The 23,595-nt window shown below is 43.4% G+C and overlaps 1 protein-coding gene across 2 annotated transcripts in view; it reads right to left on the bottom strand.

Moving 5' to 3' along the window:
• Positions 1–12,716, bottom strand: part of XPO7 (exportin 7) — a 58,208-nt gene extending 45,492 nt beyond the window's left edge. Inside the window, exon 1 of one of the 2 annotated variants that reach the window (XM_077306014.1) lies at positions 12,509–12,716. In XM_077306014.1, coding sequence (XP_077162129.1) covers positions 12,509–12,526 — 18 coding nt within the window. In that variant the 5' untranslated portion in view covers positions 12,527–12,716. The remainder of the gene's footprint in view (positions 1–12,508) is intronic. The other variant, XM_077306015.1, reaches the window with a different exon arrangement.
• Positions 12,717–23,595: the final 10,879 nt, after the last annotated feature.

Genomic DNA, 23,595 nt, shown 5'->3' with positions numbered 1-23,595 from the left:
GCACTTATGGAAAGGGGGGGGCATAAAAAAAATCTGTGTTCTTGCCAACTAAGTGGTTCTCCTTGAATAGTATGGGATGTAGACTGTGCTCCCCCTTTAGGAACAATAGAAAGACATGGTGTTTTTAATTCCCTAATGGCAATGACTACCGTAATGCATTGCAATAAATTGGAATCACTCAACTTTTTAATATTTAACATTAAACATTCTAACATTCATTACTACAATCCACAATTAGAGTATGACTTAATCCTGCAGGCATAAGCGATGCCCCACTACTGTGCAAGGACTAAGTTTAAGAAATTTCAAATCAAGGTCTGTTATATTATTGACAGAGAAAAGAGCCTGTGGGCAAATGGAAAGCACCATACATATGACTTTTATAGCCCACTTAATGTATGTGATGTCCTACCTATAAAAGCTCACGTCATAATTACTAATTTTTGAAGGAGTCAAGACGATCTTTGGCTTGCAAGGAACAAGTAGGAAACAGATTTGGGTACCAGCTGTTATTTTGTGTAAAATTCCATTTTCCTGCATCTTCAACAGAAACATTAAGGCAGCAATCTCTATGGGAGACATGTCCTATTGTAATACAAACCCATCGTTATATTACATTAACAGGAACTATTCAATTGCCTATATTTATTTTATTTAGATTTATAATTTAACTTATAGACTGCCCCTCCCCAGTGACAGGCTCAGGTTGGTTTCCAACAATAATATACATTCAAAACTATAAAGCTTTTTTTTTTAAGCTAAAATACAGTGGTTTCATGGCCACTGCAATATTGCTGGCAGATTCAATTGCCACAGTGTTGGTAAAAAAATATCCCCTACAGAGGGAACCATGTATAGGGAAAGGAGAGGAACATAGAAAGGAGAGCAGAGAGGTCCACAGCACTTCTAAATTGGCCTAGTGGAAGAGTGCTGTTTTAAGCTCTGTCAGGGCCTGGATCTCTACTGGAAGCTCATTCTGCCAGGTCGAGGCCAGTCAGATATCTGTGGAGCCAGGGATCACTAACAAGTTGGTACTTGCAGCTGAATGCAATGATCTTCAGAGAACATATTAGAAGAGGTGGTCCCTCAGATACGCAGGGCTCGGACCCATAAGGCTATCCTATGCTGTAAGAGTTCCAACATGCAAATAAATAAAAATAATATAAAATGTCATTAATCAATTACTTTTCTATTTCTTTGACTTGCCTTTTGACAACACTACTGTTACACCTGTGTTATTTTGTCTAAATTCCTTCCCTTCTTCATTATGATGTGAAGGAATACTAGTCTCATGTTTCCATTCACTCATTCCTTTGTACTATAACAATCTGCTCAATAAAATCATTTGGAAATAAACTTTTGCAAAGTCAGAAGGGATTGCAAGGAGGGAGAAGGAAAGGCAGATCTGCACTCTTTGCATGAAGGTCCATGGTGATCCTTGTGTAACACACCAGTGCACTATAAAATCCTAAAAAAAAAAAATCCCTGCACTGCAAATGTGTGTCTGCACAAATAATTCAGGCAATCAAGGAATGCCAGCTTCCCTTTAAAATACTTAGTTTTATAACCTCCTGGGAATGCTAAGACACCATATTCCTCACTATTTTAAGTAGGCTATTTCAAAACATAGTGGCTGCACTACTAAAAAATACAAATGTAATGCCATTTCACAGCTGGTTACAGGAAGGGATGGAGAAAAGATACTATTCAGAGGAATGGATTTGCCCCACAATCTCACTTAGAAGTCCTTCAAGTATAATGCATTTTATTTCGTACTTGGCATGCAGGGTTAATTTAAATGCATTACAATTTCGGGAACCCCGCAGCAAGAGAACTTCCCTGGAAGTTCCATTTTGTGCCCATTCCCCCAATAAAAAAGACATACTTTTAATTATACTATCAGGACCATCAACTGGAGAGAAACTTTATAACACATTATTCCCCACCCTGTGTTGTGAAGAAAGGTGTACTATAAGTTCTGTAAAATAAGGAAACTGATACTGAGAGAATACATAATAAGCCAACAGTAGTTCTAACTTTCAATGAAACCAAGTTGGCTTTCATGTTCCAGATTCCCACATCCAACAATTAAAGTAACCGATTTTGTGTTGGAAGTCCTGTCTGTTTTCCAGTGAAACAGATATATGAGGAATTAATCAAAATTAAGCATTTAAATCCCATTGAGCTCAATAGGAGAAATTTAGATATGATTAACTCCCCCACTGAAATCACTAGGGCTTAAAAAGTCCCATGATCATGCCAATGCTGTGCATTTCATGACTCTAAGTACATCTTTTTTGCTGATCACCAGATATCTTACTCTGGAGCATTTTTGCCATGCATGCAATATGAAGCAGCTCTAAGGAATATAGTGTGGCTGGCTTCTCTTTCTGTTCAAAAAAGTGTGAGCTCTTTGTGAAACTTCTCAGCCATGACAAGCTGAATGTATTTGGGCTATAGCACATACAATGCAGATTCTCTGCCATAAAAGTGTAACAGCACAGCAAAGCTTGCAAACACTGTTTTGGATTAAGAGACCTTTGCTTCGCAGAAAAGGCTGCTACTATTGTTTATAAGGCTCCAGGAGGCAGGGTGTTACTTGATTGCCTGACAACTATAATGATTTTAATGAACAGGATACTAGGCTGTATCTCCTATTCTCATGCTTTGTTAAAACCACAAAAGCATGTTGTTATTACCATAGTAAATAGTCATTTGGTAAGTAATCTTATTTACTCAAAAGTTAACATCTAATATTGGCTATACCAAGAAAGCATTACTTATTTTCATACAACAGATATGAAAATGATTGGCTGGTGAACAGTTTCAGATTGGTGTGCTTGACACAGAGAATGCAGACATAAGAAAGCACGCAGCTGCCAGAATACTTAACAGATTTGCAGAGAGGAAGTTGATGGGAAGGATAACAATGGTGTATTCCAGTGATCCCCAACAGAGCACCCATGGGTGCCAGAGCACCCACTGATGTGTTTTCTGATGTCCACTCACTTTTCAGCTCCCCCCACATCCTTTATTCCTTTTCAAGTTCTTTTATCCTTTGTCCTACTCTTATCTCCTTTACTTCTATTTCTTTTTTTCACAGTTCACATTCCCTCACTTTCCTCTTTTTATCTGCCCCTCTTCCTTTGTGAACCTTTTATCTTGACCCCACACCACTTCTTTAACTAGTTTCCAGGTGTGCTGAATGCAGCAAGAGGATACATAGGGTGCAGCAGAGGTAATAAGATAGTGAGAAGAGAGAAAGATAAGTGAAACTCCAGGTACCTCCCACAAAGTCCAGGCATCAACCACAGTTTAAAGGGTAAAGGGCATCTGAGCTTGCTACTTGGCTCTTTGTTGTCACTGGTGGGGGGGGTAGAAAGTGCCACCAAATCACAGGTGAATTACGGAAACATTGTAGGGTTTTCAAGGCAAGAGATGTTCAGAGGTGGTTGCTATTGCATGTCTCTGCATAGCAATCTTGGATTTCTTTGGTGGTCTCCACATCCAAATACCAACCAGGATTGACCCTATGCTTATGAGCCTGAGGCAACTTGGGCCACTTGTTTTCATTAGGAGCATATATTTGCTTAAACCTACTTCACCACAACAGCTGCTTCAACAGCAGAAATGAAATGTGTTTATTTGAGAGAAATCTTCCCAATAAGCAGTGACAGTAAATATGAGAAAAGGAGAATGGAATTATGTTCTCCTGTTTCAGCCACTTACTAGACTGCACTATCATTAAAGATAGCAAGGTGGTTTGAATAAACACAAGGCCATAGTAGACCACTTTCCTCCCATTCAGTATGGATGCAGCCCAGACAAACACTTCCTTAAGGGACATAATACGGAAAGCTTAAAATGCTTTGTGCACCATTCACACATGGCAAAGGCCCTGCTGCTATTTAATTAATATGCTTAACCCCTTTAGCTAAGTAGCATTTGAGGCCAGTCTGTTGAAAAATGCAGAGGCAGAAGGAACTGCAGAAGACCCTTCTCAGCTTTCCTTTTACATGACACAAACAATTTAAGTATCTCCTGCATGATAAACACAAAAGTAAAGATTCACAAAAGGATGAAAGCCAGATTGCAAGGTTTATGGAGGTAAGTTCATAACATCTTAAAAACTGCCATACTGGACCAAGAATCTACCTAGAATCCCAGAAGACTGAGGAGACCTCTTTACAGAAGCCATGCTAATTCTTCCTCACTGGGGTTCATTCCTCTGTGGGCTCAGTAACTCTATAGTTAGTGTTTTCACCAATATATTAGTAACAGATACTAGGCTACATATCTGTAGTAACCTTGATTCCTCTGAATTTTTGGATATCAACAGTTTCACATGACCACTTACTAATATTTACTTTGTCCATAAACTCTCATTGCTTCTATCTGAAAGCACACCAGATGAGTACTTCTAATAAAAACAGGAGCTCCAGCATAACTGCCTCACATTTTCCACTGTGAAAATAGAGGTACATTTATTAAGTTTCTTTGTAGTCTTCTGTGACAGAGTTGTAATGACAGAGGATACCCCCCCCAAAAAAAAACCCCTTCATTTGTGTTTTCATCTTGTGAAGAGCTAATCCTCTACAGAAGGAATCTGATTGGTTGATATAGGAGGGAGGGTTTACAGAAGCTGGGGAAGAAAAGCTGCTGTGGGACAGTTTCTGCATTAGGAGATGTACCTTGTTTTAGCCTCACTTTGGATGTGCCTCTTGTGGCGCAGAGTGGTAAGCAGCAGAAATGCTGTCTGAAGCTGTCTGTCCATGAAGTTGGGTGTTCGATCCCAGCAGCCGGCTCAAGGTTTACTCAGCCTTCCATCCTTCCAAGGTCGGTAAATGAGTGCCCAGCTTGCTGGGGGGTAAACGGTAATGACTGGGGAAGGCACTGGCAAACCACCCCGTATTGAGTCTGCCATGAAAACGCTGGAGGGCGTCACCCCAAGGGTCAGACATGACCCGGTGCTTGCACCGGGGATACCTTTACCTTTACCTTGGATGCTGTGAGCTGACTCTACCGTTTCAGCAGTTGGGCTTTCCACTCCTTATTTCCTAGGCTGAAATTTGCAGCACGCTTTTCACACTGAGAATGATGGAGGCAACCTCCCATCATGCTTTGCACTCTTCCCCTTTTCAAAAAATGTGTTTGGCAAAATTGTTACTTTGTTTTCATTGTACCCCTTAACTCTACCATTCTGTACCCTTGATCTCCTCCCCTTTCCCCCCAAGTGTCCTCAGCCTATTTCTTTAAAAACTCTGAGTTATATTACATAGTGATGCTGTGTAAGACTGCAAGACTGCTTTTCCTAAAAACTTAGAAACAGCATTGTAATATGATCATTCCAATTTTTTCAGAATGGGGGGAGGAAGGGAGGACAGTGACAAGGAAAAGGGCATTCCAAAATGACAGGCACAGAAAAAAACCTGATTGTACTCATTTCTGCGTTGGGCAGCCCTGAATTAGACACCATTAGACCTTGCTTAAAAAGATGAAATCTGAGTTTCTGGGGATTCCTTTGCTTTGGGGCAAGTGAGGGGGCAATTCGGGACTTTGCCTGAAGAAGCAAATTTTAGTGTGGAAATGAGCGAAAAAGTTCACCCTTTAAAAAGGAAAACTGAACGATATCGCTAGTGTGGAAACAATTTGAGAGAGACAGTTATGATCAGACAAGTAAGCTGTTTAGACAGTGAAGTCTAATCCAGAGAATGAGAGAGCCAATCTCTCCCAGGGTGCTCTTGAGGGAAGAACATAGAGGGACTTGTTTAAAGGAGAAACCTGGGAGATTATGCCAAAATTTAACCTGGGATATACGCTTTCCTTAGACCGTTTATGCACTGGAGGTTTCATGCCGGGCTGCAAGCAGGAATTTTAGTCGTGGCAGGTTGCCCCACCTCTTCCTGCACCTACCCGGGGGAACATTTGGCCCAGTGCACCTCATCTGCCCCCGATTTGTGCTTCTGCACAGGAGCTGGGGCAGTGAAGTTCCCAGTGTGTAAACAGTGTTAGTCCTGTATTCTGAGAATTACATTTCATTGGTTGTGAGGGAGAATACATCAATCCAGTAGGTTTTGCAAGCATGACAGCAAGACACAGGTGGGACAAATACAATAAAGCCCTGAAGGGACAATATACATAAAGTTCACCCCCAGAAAGAGAAGGGGATTTTAATTTGAAAGAAAGAAGTTTGTCAGCTACAATCCCTCTCTCCCTCACAAAAATAAAGGTGTCTCAGGCATAAGGGTTAGGTTAAGTGCCTGGCCCTCTCCTGGCTGTGACATCTTCATATCTTCTTTTAGCAACCCTTCCATTTAATGTCCAAAGGCCAACACCTCTTCCCTGGACAGTCACTATGTAGCCAAAGTCATCATCACAGAAGTCTCTGAATATTCCTGGGGACTACATTTCCCACTACTAAGTGCCTCCTCTTCCTCCACCCCCAAAGGGATATTGGTTTGCCTTATGAGGGATCATGTGTGCAATTCAGAGGGCGTTAGTGCCCCCTGTAGATTTTTAGCTGGGAAAGACTTCCATGGTTGGCATGCGCTTGCGCAGTCCCAATGTGTGTCTGCACACAAGACTGAAAATGAATTTACCTTTTTATTTCACTATGATTTTGTTTGCATGAAGTTTGCTAGAATTACTGCCTTTAGAACATATTTGATTATTTTGGCTTGTTTGATTTAATTTCAATTTTTTAAAGTTACTGTAGACTCATATTTGTATTCCAAGATAAAACCTAGTGAGAACTGATCAGCAAACTATTTACACTACAGAAAATATATTTAATATTAATTTATAATTCATTCCACTGCTTTACAGTAGCTGTTAAGGTTTCTGTAACTAGCATCAAATCAAACCTGTTAACTGTAGTATTTGTTGTTGTTGTTCTAATAACTTAACTTAATAACTTAACACTTTAAAAACCCCTTTCCAACCATAGGGATAAATAATTTACAACACTTATTTTTTTACAACCTCACACATTTTCAACATGGGATTGGATATCTCAAGCCATACAGAACAAAGTTTATCATACTTCCCCAGGTATGGATATCTATAGCATAATATACTCAATACCAGCCTCAAACTCAAACCGTTAATCAGGAATACCAACATAAAGAACATCTAACTTTTCCTGTGTAAACAGCAGCAGTCTTTATTTCAATGCAATGTGTTTCAGAGCTAGATAATAAAGCCAAGTATTGACCTGCAGGTTTTAGACCTAGCCAGAATAGTCTGTGGGTCACAGTGCTCGCAGTAAACCACACGGAGCATCAGCTACAGCGTTATACTAGGATCTGAGAGCCAGGTTCAGACTCCCATTCTGCTACAGAATTTTGCTGGATGACCTTGAGCTCACTCTGAGCATAATCCATTTCATAGTGTTATGAGGATACAGTAATATATATATATTTTCTACTGTGGGCCTTCAGGAAAGGTCGGGCTAGAAATCTAATAAATAAGTGAAATAAACATTGCAACTAGCTCTATAGAAAAGGGGGGGTGTCAATATACAGCAGAACACAGTACACAACTGGTGGTCTACATTTGGCATATGCTTACAGATTTCTTAGGTTGGAAGTAGTTGAGTTTCCTACCAGCAGATAGAACCAGACACATCTTTCATTATTGATTAATTTATCATGTTTAGAATATAATGTGCTATAATCTTGAAGTTAAGTGTACAACTGTCAGGCAACTCTTGAGAGACTAACCATGGACTTTTGGTATCAGAACATCAGCAAACAAAAGTCAGTATACTACTGCAAGTGTTGGACTAGATCCGGGGGTCCCCTCAGGAGCTCCAGAGGGGGCGCATCCTTTCTCCTCCTGCTTTAATGGACAGTCATAAGCTAGGGGACCAGCTACTTCCATTGCTCCCCCCCTTCCTGAGTGTGAGTTCTCTCATGGTTCATTTACTTAGGAGTGGAACTTGCATGCCTACTCCCGGCTTAAACCACCTCCTGTCTCTCCCCTTTCAGTCCTCCTTGAGCCTGCCTGTTAAGGTGGGTAGTGATGTCACTTCTAGTGACATGGCACTTCCGGGGGCATGGCAGGGAGGCGTGGCAAGCTGACAGCACTTCCGGGGCTCCTTGAAACCTGAAAAATTATTTAAGGGGCTCCTCCACAGTCAAATGGTTGAAAAAAGCTGGACTAGAATCTCGGAGACCCGTGGTTAAATCCCCACTCTGTCATGATCCTTGCTGAATGATCTTTCATCAATCACCCTGTTTCAATTTACACAACCTCATAAATCTGGAAAGGGAGTACTAAATATACCATTCTGAGATCCTTGGAGGAACAGCAGGATTAAAATCCACCAGACAGATTGCATGAAATAACCACGAAAAATGAACATTTCTACAGCACACTGCTGCCACAGCTTTGCTCAGAATCCATATAAATACTAAATATCAAAATATAAATATAGAACTGGATCTTCAACGCTATATAGGAGTACAAGGACAAAGCACTTCATGCAGGCAGGCAACCAAAGGAAGAGGATCATCTCCCTTAAACTTTACTAAAGTCTCTTCACTCCTCTGCAACATGTACTTATTGTGCATTGATTACAACCATTCCTTCTTCACCCTAAATTCTACTGGCTTAACAACCCTTCCTCCCAGCAATGGTTTCCATATAAGCACACACACTAAACATGAACAGCACAGAAAGCCCACAACAAGAGATACTGGCAAAACATCACTGCAATGTCAGTGTGATATTATGCAAATACAGCTCGATGTATAAGAGGAAACAGGGACCACAATCACATTTCTTGGTTATTACCAGTTACTTCAGCAAAAACACCGGCTGGCCAAACATTCAGGACATTTTTGCTCTTGCAGAATAATAGCTCCACTGAACAGTCCAACAGTACTGGCCTGGTGAGTACACTATGCCCCCAACAGGTAAATCCCACCATGTCCGTTTTCAGAAGCCCAGTCTTTAAAAAGACCAACAAATGTTTGGATATTTTTGTAACAGCCGAGTCTCTTGCAATGGAGTTTGACAGACAAGTGGTCTATACCTATTCCCTATTTGTCACCAATTGCCACTTTCTGCAGCAAGGCATTCTGGGAGAAGGCTGAGAGATTTCTCCAGTGTGAGCATAGTTAATTGTACAGTAGCAAGGAAGGGCAGGTTTCTCTGGACTCACAGTTCACATGATGGAGAGGAGGGATGGAGAACAAAGATTACTGGGATGACTAGTAGCATACCATGACTTAACCTCATGAATCCAGCAGGCTACATGGGAATGTGCTCAACGAAGTGATTAAAGTCAGCAGCAACCTATCAGTGGCAGTTGCTCATCCCCTGAGATTGGATCTGATGCTGCAAAACTTCAGCTGTACCTGGGGCTTCTTTGGCAGCTAATTATATGCTGAACTTGAATAAAGAATTTCAGGCAAGCCACACCTCTACTATGCAGTCTTTCATGTGGTACACATGACAGGTTTCAACACCTGGTAGAGAAGTTAGATGAATATTCACTTTTGCTCCTATTCTTGCTGGTGAAAAGCTGAGCTTTGCGTTGTTTCCAGTTTCTTCATTGCGCCTGCTTCTAGATAAGTAGTTTTCTATACTATGTTCCTGGGGAAAGTAGTCTTTACAAAAATAAAGATCACAAACCAGCTCCTTGCTTCTTGGAGCCTTAAACCTTGTGCAGGAGAAGTGTCTGGAAATGATTGGAGAGGTCGTACTACCTTCCATGTCTTCACCTGTCAAAAAGTTGGGATTCAAGCTCCCATCTGCAAAGCTTCCAGAAATGTTGTAGCCACAAGACTCTTATGCCAGTCTTCACTAAAGTGGAACGTGGAACATGCCATGCTGTCTTTGTTCTTTCCCTATCTTATTCTGTATGATGGGGACAGGTGATATTGGGGGGTATGCTGACACCTTGAATATCCATTGGATGTTTCTATACTTGGGTAACATGGGGAATCGTTGGCATGTTGCTCTATGAGTAACTGATGTAAGCAGCATCACTACGAAGCCAGCTTCTTGGAATTGGGCTTATGACATGCATTCTCTACTGAATGAGCAAAGGATCCAGAACTAGCTCCGTCAATGTTACACCAGCACCAGTGATACACTGATGGGTCTAGGAATGAGCTGTTGAAACTACTACAAGATTTCTTCTTTATAAGAATACGGTACAAAAATATAAAGAATTTATGCATGTACCGTGACTACATGGTAGCTTTTGTTGTTGTTAAGTGTGAAGTCGTGCCCAACCTATCGCGACCCCATGGACAATGATTCTCCAGGCCTTCCTGTCCTCTACCATTCCCTGGAGTCCATTTAAGTTTGCAACATGGTAGCTTTAGTTCTAGTTTAATATTACATTTGCATAGGAAATGTGCTACCCAAACCTGGCCATAGCTCTTGTACCATAAAACTAAACACAACTAGCTTCCCAATTGTCCCTACTATTAAGTTCAAGGTGAATATCAAGGCATGCAGACATATATATTGCAACCAAACCTGTCCACTTAAAAAAAATCAGCATCTCTCTGTTATTGGGGCAAAGATAATCCCCATACATGAGCTCAATCAGTAACTGCTTGTCTGGCTGCCTGTGAGACTTCAAGGAGACTAGGCACAAAAGCACAGTAAATTACAGGAGAGCTCCCCGCTTTCCTTTCAGGCAAAATGACCAAAGAAACTTTGTGACTGGGCAAGCTAGTGACTTTTGACTGAATATGTAGAAACTCTTAATCCCAGCTTGTGTGACAAGTAATATACTGAAAGGAATGCCTTATTCCTGTAAGAGCTGAATCCAAGCAGGAATCATATGTCAAGCAACTCAAAATCCAAATACAGTCTGCAGCCCCAATGCCTTACTTTATCATATGTCTACAAATTTTCCCCAGAGTAATACATTTGGAAGGATTGCTACAGCAAGCTGACTGAATCTAAACAAAACTGGTTGCTGATGCCTTATTTTTAACTGAGAAAAATATGGAAGCAATCAATTTTTAAGCTCCACAGAAATAAACATCACTACTAGTACTATTTCAGCATTGCAACCACCTCCTTGTTGCTGCTGTGGAAGTTTATTTATTTATATTTATTTATTTACTATATTTATATACCACCCTCCCCGGAGGCTCAGGGCAGTAAACTTATTCGGGAAACAATGCAATTAGGGCAAATGATTCAGGCCAGTAGTAACTCTTATTAATGACAAAGCTATATTTTCCTCAAGTGTCTGTTTAGCACATTTGGCTCTTTGTGATGTGGCAGTTACTTGGGGCCACTTCATCCATTAGCATCTTTCAGACGCACCTGTGTTTCCCCTATTCTGACACATGTTCTGTGTAGCACTCTTAGTACTTGCACATACAAAAACAATGAAAAAATAGCCAAATGAGCCAATTGTGGAGCTATCTACCTACGTACCCATGCAAAAATATTACAGAGGAAAAAAATATTACATCAACTGACAATGGAAATACGTGGATCCAGCTTTTGCTGCAACATACCAGTACACTCATAATGCTAACTAGAAGAACTTCAAAGCTACTGTTCACTGGCCACTTTTAGAGCAAATAAACAGCTCACCCTGGTGGCTCATAGAGGTAAGAGAAACTGAACGAATTTACAGGGGGGAAAGTATTACCACCAGTACAGACACTCTACTGAGCAAAAAAGTTGCTCTCTACTGAGCAACTTTAGGTACTTTTTACAGAAAGTATCTTCGATAGAAAGTATCAAAGCCCACATTTTAAATAATGAATGACGACGAGAGATAAAGCGTTTACACAATTACTGTACGGCACTCTTTCTAAAGGCAGGACTCAGCGAACAGTAAGTTCTCCAAACGACTTGCGGTGACGGTTCGTTTTTGACGGCCGGGGAATTTACTTCCAAGGCATCCCTTGGCCCCACCGGCGTGCGGCACCATCCAGACATGGAACCGGCGCCAAGGACCCGCCACGGGTCGCTCTTCCCAGGTAAACACGGCGGCTCTTCCCGCGCCCGTCTCCCCTCCAAAGGCTGCAGGCGCAGGAGCCCCTTCAGAGGCGCCCAGCACCCGGCAACAGAAGCGCGAGGTGCGCTTCTGGGGAAGTCCCACGACTCCTGAGGCGCGCACCGGATTCCAGCCGCAGAGGTGGCCGGCGGCGGCCGAGGCGAGGCGGGCCACTGGCTCCCGGCTGCGGCTTCGCGCCTCCTTTCCCCCCGAGGGGAGGCGGCCTGCCGAGTCCGCCGAGCAGGCCCAGCGTGCGAGTCTCCCTCCGATCCCTGAGGAGGCCGCCCCCTTCGCCCGGGAATCCCCCCACCCAGCCGCGCCCTGCAGGTGAGGAGGGCGGGAGGACCCTCTGCCTTCTGGCCCTCACAAGGGGCCTCTCCCCGCCGACCGCGGGCTCGGGGAGTGGAAGGACCAGGCCCGCCCCGCACCGGGAGATGCCGCTCGCCCCGCAGGCCGGCCTCGGCGACGCGGCCTCGGCCCAGGCCTCGCTGGCGGGGGAGGGGCCCCCATTTCTTCTCTCCTCACCTGCACATGATCCGCCATTTTGCTCCATTCATGTTCTGCTCTCCCTCTTCGCCTCCTCCCCCCAGCTCCAACAACCCAACCAAGGCTGTTGCGCCTGCGCACTCACGCCGGCCGCCTCACGCACTCGGCGTAAGCCATCCTATAGGGTAACCTGAGGAGCCATCGCGGCCGCCTTGGCTTGGAGAATGGAGCGGCTCGCTGCGGTTGCGTGCGAGGGCCGGGCGCGCGGCAGTAACGTCAGCACACGCGCGGGAAAGGGAGGGCGGGAGGGAAGGCGATGGGCTTTGTTTACATGGTTCTTAAAGGGGCCGTGCGCCGGGTGCACGAGTGGGAGGCAGGCGGGATCCTTCTGGATGGCGAGCGCTGGAAGCTCCGTGTTCAGAGGCAGTCTATCTGTGATGCCTGGGGGCACTAAGACCACCCTTTTCCTGTGCCGCTGTGAACTCCCAGATACTGCCCGCTGTGGGGGGAAATGATCTGGCAGGGCAGTTATGGTCGTGGAAGAAGGGGGTGAGGCAGCTTAGAGAACTGCCCTTATGGTCCATCTCCTCCCCGCTTGATCGTCTGCCTCTGCAGGTCAGACTGCTCCCTGAAAGTGGGCTCTTGAGAAAAGCCTAGCTCAAAATTTCAGACCTGTAGGAAACCCTGCGTCCTAAACCCAAAGCATCATCGGCAAGCAGTTGTCCAGCTGCTGCTGGAATACTTGCAGGGAGGGAGGGAGAACCACCATTTCCCGCAGCGGAAGGGTCCTTATGAGTTCCCCCTCATATCCCTCTAGCTTCTTCTTACCCATAATTTAGACCAGGCTTTCTTGACGAACCTGTAGGGGTAGTCAAACTGCGGTCCTCCAGTTGTCCATGGACTACAATTCCCATGTGCCCCTGCCAATGAGTGCTGGCAGGGGCGCATGGGAATTGTAGTCCATGGACATCTGGAGGGCCGTAGTTTGACTACTCCTGATCTAGGGTTTTGGATGCAGGGTTTCCTACAGGTCTGAATGCTGGCAGGGGCTCGTGGGAATTGTAGTCCATGGACATCTGGATGGCCACAGTTTGACTACCCCTGCCCTAGATGGTGTGTTGATGGGCTGAAAGAAATGCGTTGCCTTTGTTCAGAAGCAAAATTAGGCCTCTCTAAATGTAGACCAGGTTGTGCATCTTTGCCTTCTGGGGGTGCCCTCGTAATCTTGTCCTTTCCTTTATTGTGACTAGAGAAGGAGGCTCTAGTCCGTGAAATCTTATGATTGAAGTTAAAGTGTTAGTCTTTATCAGAGTTGCCAACATCCAGACTGGAGTCCTTCTGGGATTACAATATTTTCAGATGACTGAGGTCAGGTCACCTGGAGAAAATGGTTGCTTCAGAAGATCCACACTATGCCATTATACTCTATTTAAATCCCTCCCCAAACACCACCCTTCTCAGGCTCTACCCTCCCAAATCTGCATGTTTCCCAACCCAATGTGGTAACCATGGACTTTACAGAGACACATAGTCCCCGTATATTACATGACGAATCCTCTGGAATTAAGGTTCTTGTGCATTATTGTCTGCTAGCCAGTTCTTATTTCCTTCATACTGTTTAAAAGAAATCCCAAAAGACCTCCTGTCTTCCCTCCCCAAAACTGCAGACCTGATCCAAAGTGTAAGGATCACCCTCAGAGGCCCTTAGCCCAAATCCATACCCAGGAAGTTTATTTCTAGCTTCCCAACCCAGTTTCTGGCAGGGCACGTTAGGGTTAATCCTTGAGTCCTTATTTTCTAATACATAGCCAGAAACTGGCCACATAAATAAGGCAAGATCTGTCCAATCATTGTAAAATGATAATGCCAGAGGGGTAACCATGTTCATTTGCTTGAAACAGGAACTGGGACATCCAGTTTTAAATCCCCATGGAAGTTCATTTGGGACCTTGGGCCAATCAACCTCTCCCAACCTAACCTATCTCAGGCCTACAGGAAGAGGGAGGGAGAGACAGCTCAGACCTCTTCATTAGCCCGGTTGGGGCCACCTATCACAAAGTTGTATAAATACAATAAAGGTAAAGATATCCCCTGTGCAAGCATTGGGTCATGTCTGACCCTTGGGGTGACGCCCTCTAGCGTTTTCATGGCAGACTCAATACGTGGTGGTTTGCCAGTGCCTTCCCCAGTCTTTACTGTTTACCCCCCAGCAAGCTGGGTACTCATTTACCGACCTCGGAAGGATGGAAGGCTGAGTCAACCTTGAGCTGGCTGCTGGGATCAAACTCCCAGACTCATGGGCAGAGCTTTCAGACTGCATATCTGCTGCCTTACCACTCCGCGCCACAAGAGGCTCTTATAAATACAATCTGAGGTGGTAAATTCTAGTCCATGAAAGTTTATGCCAGAATAGTTTTATTAGTTTGTAAGGTTGTTAAACACAAACGCAACAAAGGAATCTGGAGAGTCTTGATTAATTTTGCTAAGGAATTTCTACAACTGGTTCCTGAACAATACATGTCTTACTAGCTGCTATGGCATAAAAAAGGCCCCTCTCTTGGAGGTGTGCTGGTGATACATCATTGCAATGTCATGTGTCATGCCAGAGTAACTCCACTGGGAAGCAGAGAGCACAAACAGATGCCTGGGTGATTTCTAGCCACTCCAACCTTTGGTCAAACACTAAGGGTGTCTTTTACTTTGAAAAATGGCAATCCCCACCATGTAGGATTGCCAGCTCTGGGTTGGGCAATTTCTAGAGATTTTGGGTGGAGGGTGGGATTGGGGAAAAGGAGGGACCCCAGCAAGGTATAATTCCACACAGTCCACCTTCTAAAGTAGATATTTTTCCCCCAGGGGAACTGATATCTATATCCAGGAGATGTCAAACTACCACCTGGAGATTGGCATCCCTACCAGGAACAACTCAAGCAGAAACTGCAGACAGTATTTATTAAGTCTGTGGGTTCAATGATGACAGACTCCCAAGTCTCCAGAACAGCTCTTTTTACTTAGCAACTCCAGTAACAGACTACAACTACTGAACAAAGAAAAATAGGCAAACTCATGCACTTTTATACCTTCCAGGCAGCCAGCTGCTGCCTCTGATTGGCTCTAAGCAGAGCAATCCGATTGGTCCTAGCAGAGCAATCTGAGCAATCTGATTGGCCCTTAAGCAGAGCAATCCAATTGGCCCCTAAGCAGAACAATCTGATTGGCCCTAAGCAGAACAATCCTATTGGCCCTAACCAGGGCAATCGGATTGGCTCTAGCAGAGCGATCAGGTTCCTTTGATTGGTTAGTTCCTTGGCTGGCTGGAGCCCTCATTTGCATCAGTGGCCAAATGTCCACAGACATAACAGTATTCCAATGGGACTCCTTGCAAGGGATGGGTAAGTACTGGTCCTGTGCCCCAGTTTGTAATTCCAACCATTGGGCAAGAAATAGGGGGTAGATATGGGAACCAAAAGAGCATTATGTGCAGAGAGCTTGGGCCCACTTGCTCTGTGTTGCTCTTGCAGATCATTACTAATCATTGTCCTTGTGTCTAAAGTTGCCATCTGCCTGAAAAAATGTTCTGTCCCTGTTATATCCTAGATGCCATTCACTAATGTGTTGTGAAAAGCTTCAGCTGACCATTTCCGTACATGAAAGGGAAAGATCACTTTTCATCAGGCCTGCTGGCAAGACTACTTGTCCCTTTTGGTTTTTATGTACATGGAACCAATGTACAATACAGTACTAACTACCTGCAGAGTCTATAACATGACCAGCAGCTTCAGTGACCATTGTGCATCTAGCTGCTTCACCACAAATTCTCATGTTGTACGCTGTTTCCTGCATAATTTCGAGCTGTTTAGCTGACAGTTCTTTGATGTGCACAGTTATATCTATCATGGTCATACAGTGCTAAGGTCAGCTCTACCCCTGATTTGACAGGATGTCAGTGCAGCTTTCAAGGAACAGCAACCTACTAGTTCAAGAGCTGGCAACCCCATTTGTCTGACTTCCTTTAAGAATTCCAGTCTTGATAATGATCAGATAATGCTCCCCCCCCCTTTGAAATAATTGTATAACCCCCTAAATCTAATTATTGGAGTTCTACCCCTATCCGTTATTAATAACAACCACTGATCTATGTATGGTTATATGATTTTAATTTGTGTACAGATTCTAGGACGTAAGCTGTCTTGAGTCTGCCACGCAGGGAGCGGTGGCCTAGACATTAAATAAATACTTAATAGATAATAATAAAGCACTAACTTTGTTTGGGGTTTATTCTTGCCCTCTGCTTGTTACTAACCTCAGATGTTTTCAGCAATGGACACTCAGTAGGGCAGGATGAATAAAGAGCCTTGCCTACACAGCTATGCTTCAGCAAAGGAAAAAGGTATACTCTTTATAGTTCATGATTCCCTAATTCTGGTGGTGTGTGATAAACCACACAGCTATATAATGGGGAAGGGAAATAAAGAACAAGGTTTGCTGGGATGAATAGTAGCAACCAGCAATACTTTTAGTCTCACGAGTGCAGCAGAGGGGAATAGTCACATGGGAGGGTATTAAAAGCAAAATGACTGGATTCTGGGACAGGCAATCACCATGTGCTTTCCATTCACAGTGATTGTGTGTGACAGTGCAAAACCACATCCATGTCTAGGGCTTCTGCCAGGGCTGTTTTGTAGCTAGGCACATTAAGGACTTGAACTAGGGACATCATGTATGCTAAGATGACCTTATGTGGCTGGCATCCTACTGCTCATTGGCTAGCATCCTACTGCTCATTGGATGAGTTTTAAGAAGGGTTCTGAACCTGACTTGTATAGCTCAGACTAGTCCGGTCTCCTCAGATCTTGGAAGCTAAGCAGGGTCAATGCTGGTTAGTAATTGGATAGTATACTAAAGGGCAAATGACCTGTTATCTGGTGTGCCAAACTCCAATTGAAAATACAACTAGTCAGATTTCAGAAGCAGATAACACTTTATTGCAACAAAGGAAATCCCAGCATAAAAATCAGCCCAAGACATCAAGGCGTTGGCTTTTATAACACACAGTAAACTACTTCTCAAGTGTGTGCAAATTACCTTTCCTGGTCGTACAACTACCAGGCATGTGTTTCTGTAGACCTTATTAGACCGGTCCATGGACATGCACAATACTTACTGGGTTATATAACTATTTATACTTTGCTGATTGCTGATAATAGCACCATATCTCTCTCACACACTTTTGTTTATTCCCATTTGGGTCCTCATAAATTCTCTGTTCTCTTATCTTCCTTATACTCAGTATACTACTATGGCCTTCAGCACAGCCTGTCTAGCATAGGACAATGACTTTTAGTCTTCAGCATACCTATTGATACATTTTGCTTTGCACATTTGGTGGGTAGCTGCTTTGCAGCCATCCAAAATGGCCTTAAAATCTAAAATGACTCTACTCTGGCCTATCAATCTACCCTTTGATACTATATTGCTTTGACAATGTTGGTGTAACCTCTTGCCTTCAACTAAATTTGCAAAGTTTTTCAATAGTTCTTTGCTGTAGGTCACTTTAAGGTAAAACCATTCATCCATACTGTCATGAGATTCAGAATACATTATATGCGGCAGCAAATCGAAACCAACATAGCAATGATCATATTAGCAGTATGTATCACTTTTTTGAACCAACCTTTTAAATCAGCTATCTATCCAAACATCTAACTTCAGAGATCCCATTGATCATCCTGTCCTACTTTTGAAAATACTTTTATAGCTTCTTTAATCTTTGAGGTTTCTCTGGTTATGTTACCATTTTGACTGACATAAAAGCCCCATTTCTCTCCCAGTAGGGCACATATCCCTCTCTGTTGGGCTGTTAACATGTCAAGTGCCCTTTGATTCCATAGAACAACCTCTGATAATGAATTTTTGCACATCTTGTGTAGTATTTATTGTCATATTAAAACCAATTTCCAGTTCATGTGCAATATTTAAAATTGCCTTTTCTAAATCAATAATTCTTAGTCCCTCAGAAAGAGTGTCCTTGCAATATAATGGTACCCTGTTTTTTTGTATTGCTGATGCATTATTTGTAGCTCTTTTAAGCCTATACACAAAGCTCCCTAAATTCAAAACTCCTTAGGAATTGTTGGTGATATTTTTCTACTGGAGGCACCAGATATTCACAAGAACATATGCCATTCCACCTTAGTGGTAAGGCCTTCAAGGCATTTTCTCCACATATCCAATGAAGTCCCAGGCAGGTTATTACTAAAGATATATTTACTTGCATTTTACTTATGTCTGCATATAACATATGGCTACAATATTTTGGCGTTATTCTTCGTAAATCATTCCATACTCCAGCTGTGTTCAGACATACTGGAAAAAAACTTCTATGCCTTATTTGGTTAGAGGGGATGCCTAACTTAAGCCACACATCTTTCCAAGGATTATTATCATTATTGTTATCCCATTCTGTTGTTCAAATGTGATCATGTGTGTGTTAAATTTCCTGGAACAACTCGTAATCTCAAATCTACATCATTTTCATGGATATAGTCACTTACCTGCATGGGCCATTGTAGAGTGTCTCCTGATAGGGGTGTCTGGTCTCCCCCACCTCTACTAGGAAAAACGGTATAATCAAGGAAAATCATAGAGAACACAGGTTCCACATGGTTGTCTGTTTACTTCTTACTGTACCACAAATGAATTCTGATAAATTTTTTTTGATGAAGAGTTTTTTTATATACCCTGTTTTTCAGTACCTGAAAATCCTTGGAAATTTTAAAGCAGAGGCTGGATAGCCATCTGACGGAGAGGCTGATTCTGTGAAGGTTCAAGGGGGTGGCAGGTTAGTGTGGATGAGTGATAGGGTTGTGAGTGACCTGCATAGTGCAGGGGGTTGGACTAGATGACCTAGGAGGTACCTTCCAACTCTATGATTCTATGAGTCTCAATGCGGCTTACAATAATCTTCCCTTCCTCTCTATACAACAGACACCCTGTGAGATAGGTGAGGTTGAGAAAGCTCTCAGACAGCTGTGATTGACTCAAGGTCACTTAGTTGGCATCATGTGGAGGAGTGGGGAACCAAACCACCAAATACAGCACCATCAAAGAAAAAACAACAACAACAGTGATATTATATGAAGTATTGCTCCCACCCCCCAAATTTCCATCAAGGACTCAGTCTGCATTCTACACTGGGGAGGTATGAGTCTACAGCCTCTTATATTCCAAGGCCTGTGAATAACTGTACGGAAGTCTTGTAAGTGGGATCACCACAAATGGCCTCAGAAAAGTAGGAAAAAGGGAACTTCATGGATTCTCAAGTAGTAGATGACTTTACTCTGTTAAGAAATGACCCCTTTCCACACCCCACTGAATGGGTGATATACTTCACAGCACTGTATTTCCAGAAAAGCCATTTCTCCATTTCCCAAACACGGAGTACTAACCACCCTCACTTGACAACCATGTTTCTCCTTTTGTAGGTGGTGACACTTTAGTAAAAAATGACACCAAAACTCTTGGTTATAAATTTCCTCCCACAACCTCAAATTCCTATAATTATCAAACAATGAATAATATTGTCTTTCCAGTCCTTCTCCCCCATCTAATAAGGAATTCAATTCCCAATTTAACTCAGTCATTCTTTGTGCTTCCAAAGCCTCTGAACTCCATCCAGAGGTTCAGCTTCTCACTTTCCTGCCTTGACTCTCTCCAACTGCTAGGTTGTTGGCCATCCTGACATCAGCTTCTTCTCATCCTGGTTCGTTGACAGAAACTGGAGCTCTCTTCACTCAGGTTTGGTGCAGTCAAGGATTGCTTCTTTCCATCTTCACCGCAGTGTGACTCATCCAAAGGATCTGCACAGGACCTTTCCAGTCAGGTTTCAAAGGTTTGTGTTTCCAAATCTTTAAGTAGTCCCAATCTCCAGGCTGGTTACTGATGCACAGGTGTGCCAAGTGGAATGGGTTGTCTTACCTGGAAAGAGAACAGAGAGAAGACAGCAGGGCAATAATATATTCCTTCAACACTGTATCTCTCATTTCTATAATTGCTCTTCCTGTCTGCTTGCCATAAACAAATTCAAAAGGGGAAATCACTAAATTCCCACTAGGGAGGACCCAAATGTGGATGAGCACAAGGAAACCATGAAAGCTTAGTCTCTTCACTTTGCACTTTCCACTTATTCTTCCATGTATGGAGGATCATTTGGCCATTCAAACACTGGCAGAAGAGACACTTTCATTGGAAAATTCTCTATTGCTGCTTCCTTTGAGCCCAAGTCTGATATTGTATTTCCTTTTTGTGTTGTTTGGAAGCGGTAGCTGGATGGATCAGGAAGAGTTGCCTGAAACTCAACCCCTCCAAAATGGAGGTCCTTCATTAGGAGAGGTTGATGATTTATTAAAATACGGCTCCAAGCCAGCTACAACATTCAGACGATTTATAAAGCCATAATCCAACAAATCATGGTAGTGTACAAATGTCTAACAATAAAACACTTAGAATCAAACATTTAAAACATTATAAAACTATAAAACCCCATCACCTAAGGCAAATTTCCAATAGCATAGTTTTGTCATAATTTGCATGCTGTGGCACAGTATTTGGCTATTCGTTTGGTGACCTCACTATTTCCCCTGGAGAAGAGGACCTTAATTTCCCTTCCTCAGCATCACTGGGAATCTGAGGCAAGAGGGGGGGCAATGATTTTATTTCGTATTCCCACATAAAGTGAGCATCTGAAGAGGACATGCCCTATGGTCTCTAATTCCCGCCTCCAAATATACAGATTCCATTAGGAGAGGTTTTTCTTTGACCTTTGAAAAGCCTGCTCATTCTCCTTTGTCCATTAGATGGCATCTGGTTCCCAAAAATTCCTTCCACAGAGAGCCTTTTTTTGGTAAAATTTGTCGGGAACTTTGGGAGTTTTGCTATGAATGTTTTTGAGACCAGATGCCAAACATCTTTCAGGGAATTCAGTGCAGCTGACACTCTCCCAGTGCATCTCTTTTTAGCTTCTCAGTGACTGACTTCAGCCCTCCTTCCTTCAAGGTAAAGGGGATATTGTACTCTCATAGAACTCACCCCTTCTTCACGATGAATTTGACCGACTAGAATTGCATTTCTGGCCCTTCCAGGGACTCCACCCTCTGCCCATAACTCAGGAAATGCCACTATAAAACTTTGGGCATGGTCTTGCTTTTCCCCTTTTGAGTCACCCCCCTGTGTCAATAACATCTTTACCGCTTAGGGATTTCAAGGGTCACTTGGCCTTTATTAAAGGAAATAGTTGCCTGCAGCTCACACAACAGCTAACTCAACCAGACAATCAAATTCTTGTGTCCCCCCCGCCCCATCAATCTAGTTTTCTTCCTCTTTTTAATTTCCTTCTGGGGAACCCCCCCCCTTGCACAGTGTGTGTGAAAGATTGCTTTGTGATGGAAGGGGAGAACACCTGTGTGGGATGGTAGCTAATTCCCCAGGAAATCCATTATAAACTCCAACAAAGGGGTAGGCAGCCAGGACTGGTTGTTTGTTTGTCATACAGTAATAGCTATAACCTTTGGCTACAGGAGGAGTGTCAGAGCAGCTTACAATCGCCTTCCCTTCCTCTCCCCACAACAAACACCCTGTGAAGCAGGTGGGGTGGAGAGAACTCTAAGAGAACTGCAACAGACCCAAGGTCACACAGCTGTCTTCATGTGGAGGAGGGGGAAATTCATAGCTGGTTCTCTGGGTTAGAGCTGTCCGCTCTTAAGCACTACACCATGCTGCCTCCCAAGCAGTTGCTCTGCCTCTTCTCTCTTCTCCCCCGGTATTGGTGCCTCAGTGTGGAGGGGTCCTTGCTAGGATACAGAGTATGTGGTGACTCTGCTTCCTCTGAGGATGAGCATTCCAAGTCAAATTCATGAAACAAGACAAGAAATAATCTCTTCTGTTACCGTATCCCAATTCTTCGTAGTTTCCTGTGCCTGAGCAATCCTGCTGGCTGAGGACATTGCTGAGTTGTGCTCCACCACGTAAGTGAGTTTAAAATGCCATTCTGCCCAGCAGGTATAATTCGAGGGTAGGATCACACTGGGAATGGCTTAAAGCTGAGTATCTTGCTGAGGTACATCCCACTCATTTATTTCTGTCTGGACTTTTATGTTAGAAATATAAGTTATTGTCAACAGATCCTAACTTCCAAATTACAGGGAAGGAACTACTGGTTGCATAGCAAATAAGTTATATCTAATTTGCCTCACCTTTCCACTGCCTTCTCCAACCTACTTTGAGTGTCCTTCAATGATTCCTGTAAGCATGGCAGAAGCAAGCTAGGGCCTTCCTCCCCCTTCTTGGCCCTCTTACTCCAGGAAGTACAGGACAGTGGGAACAGTAGGTCAAGGTGAAAAAGCAGGAGAAACGGCATTTCAAGTGTACTGAGGCTGCATTTGGTTTATAAGCAGGCAGGGCTTGAAAAGGAGTGGATATTCTCCCAGTGATACCTGTAAAACTTTCCATCCTGTTGGCTGAACAGGTGTAAAGAACTGTCTGTTTTAGGGTGGAGAAACTCCAACATCTCATGTGCAATCGAGAATACGCCATCAAGATACAATGTGAGACCATTTTGCCAATTTTATTTGTATACTGGCCGCACCAACACATAGAATCATAGAACCATAGAATCATAGAGTTGGAAGGGGCCATACAGGCCATCTAGTCCAACCCCCTGCTCAATGCAGGATCAGCCCAAAGCATCCTAAAGCATCCAAGAAAAGTGTGTATCCAACCTTTGCTTGAAGACCGCCAGTGAAGGGGAGCTCACCACCTCCTTAGGCAGCCTATTCCACTGCTGAACTACTCTGACTGAAATTTTTTTCCCTGATATCTAGCCTATATCGTTGTACTTGTAGTTTAAACCCATTACTGCGTGTCCTTTCCTTTGCAGCCAATGGGAACAGCATCCTGCCCTCCTCCAAATGACAACCTTTCAAATACTTAAAGAGGGCTATCATGTCCCCTCTCAACCTCCTTTTCTCCAGGCTGAACATTCCCAAGTCATAGCCTGTATACAAGAGCTGCTGTGCTTGATGCCAGATGCTATTCATTTATTTCACAATGTGTTCTTGTTGCTCTGACAC

The sequence above is a fragment of the Paroedura picta genome, chromosome 12, assembly GCF_049243985.1.
Source record: "Paroedura picta isolate Pp20150507F chromosome 12, Ppicta_v3.0, whole genome shotgun sequence".
In the NCBI taxonomy this organism is placed as follows: domain Eukaryota; kingdom Metazoa; phylum Chordata; class Lepidosauria; order Squamata; family Gekkonidae; genus Paroedura; species Paroedura picta.
This window is presented reverse-complemented; position numbering and strand designations above follow the sequence as displayed.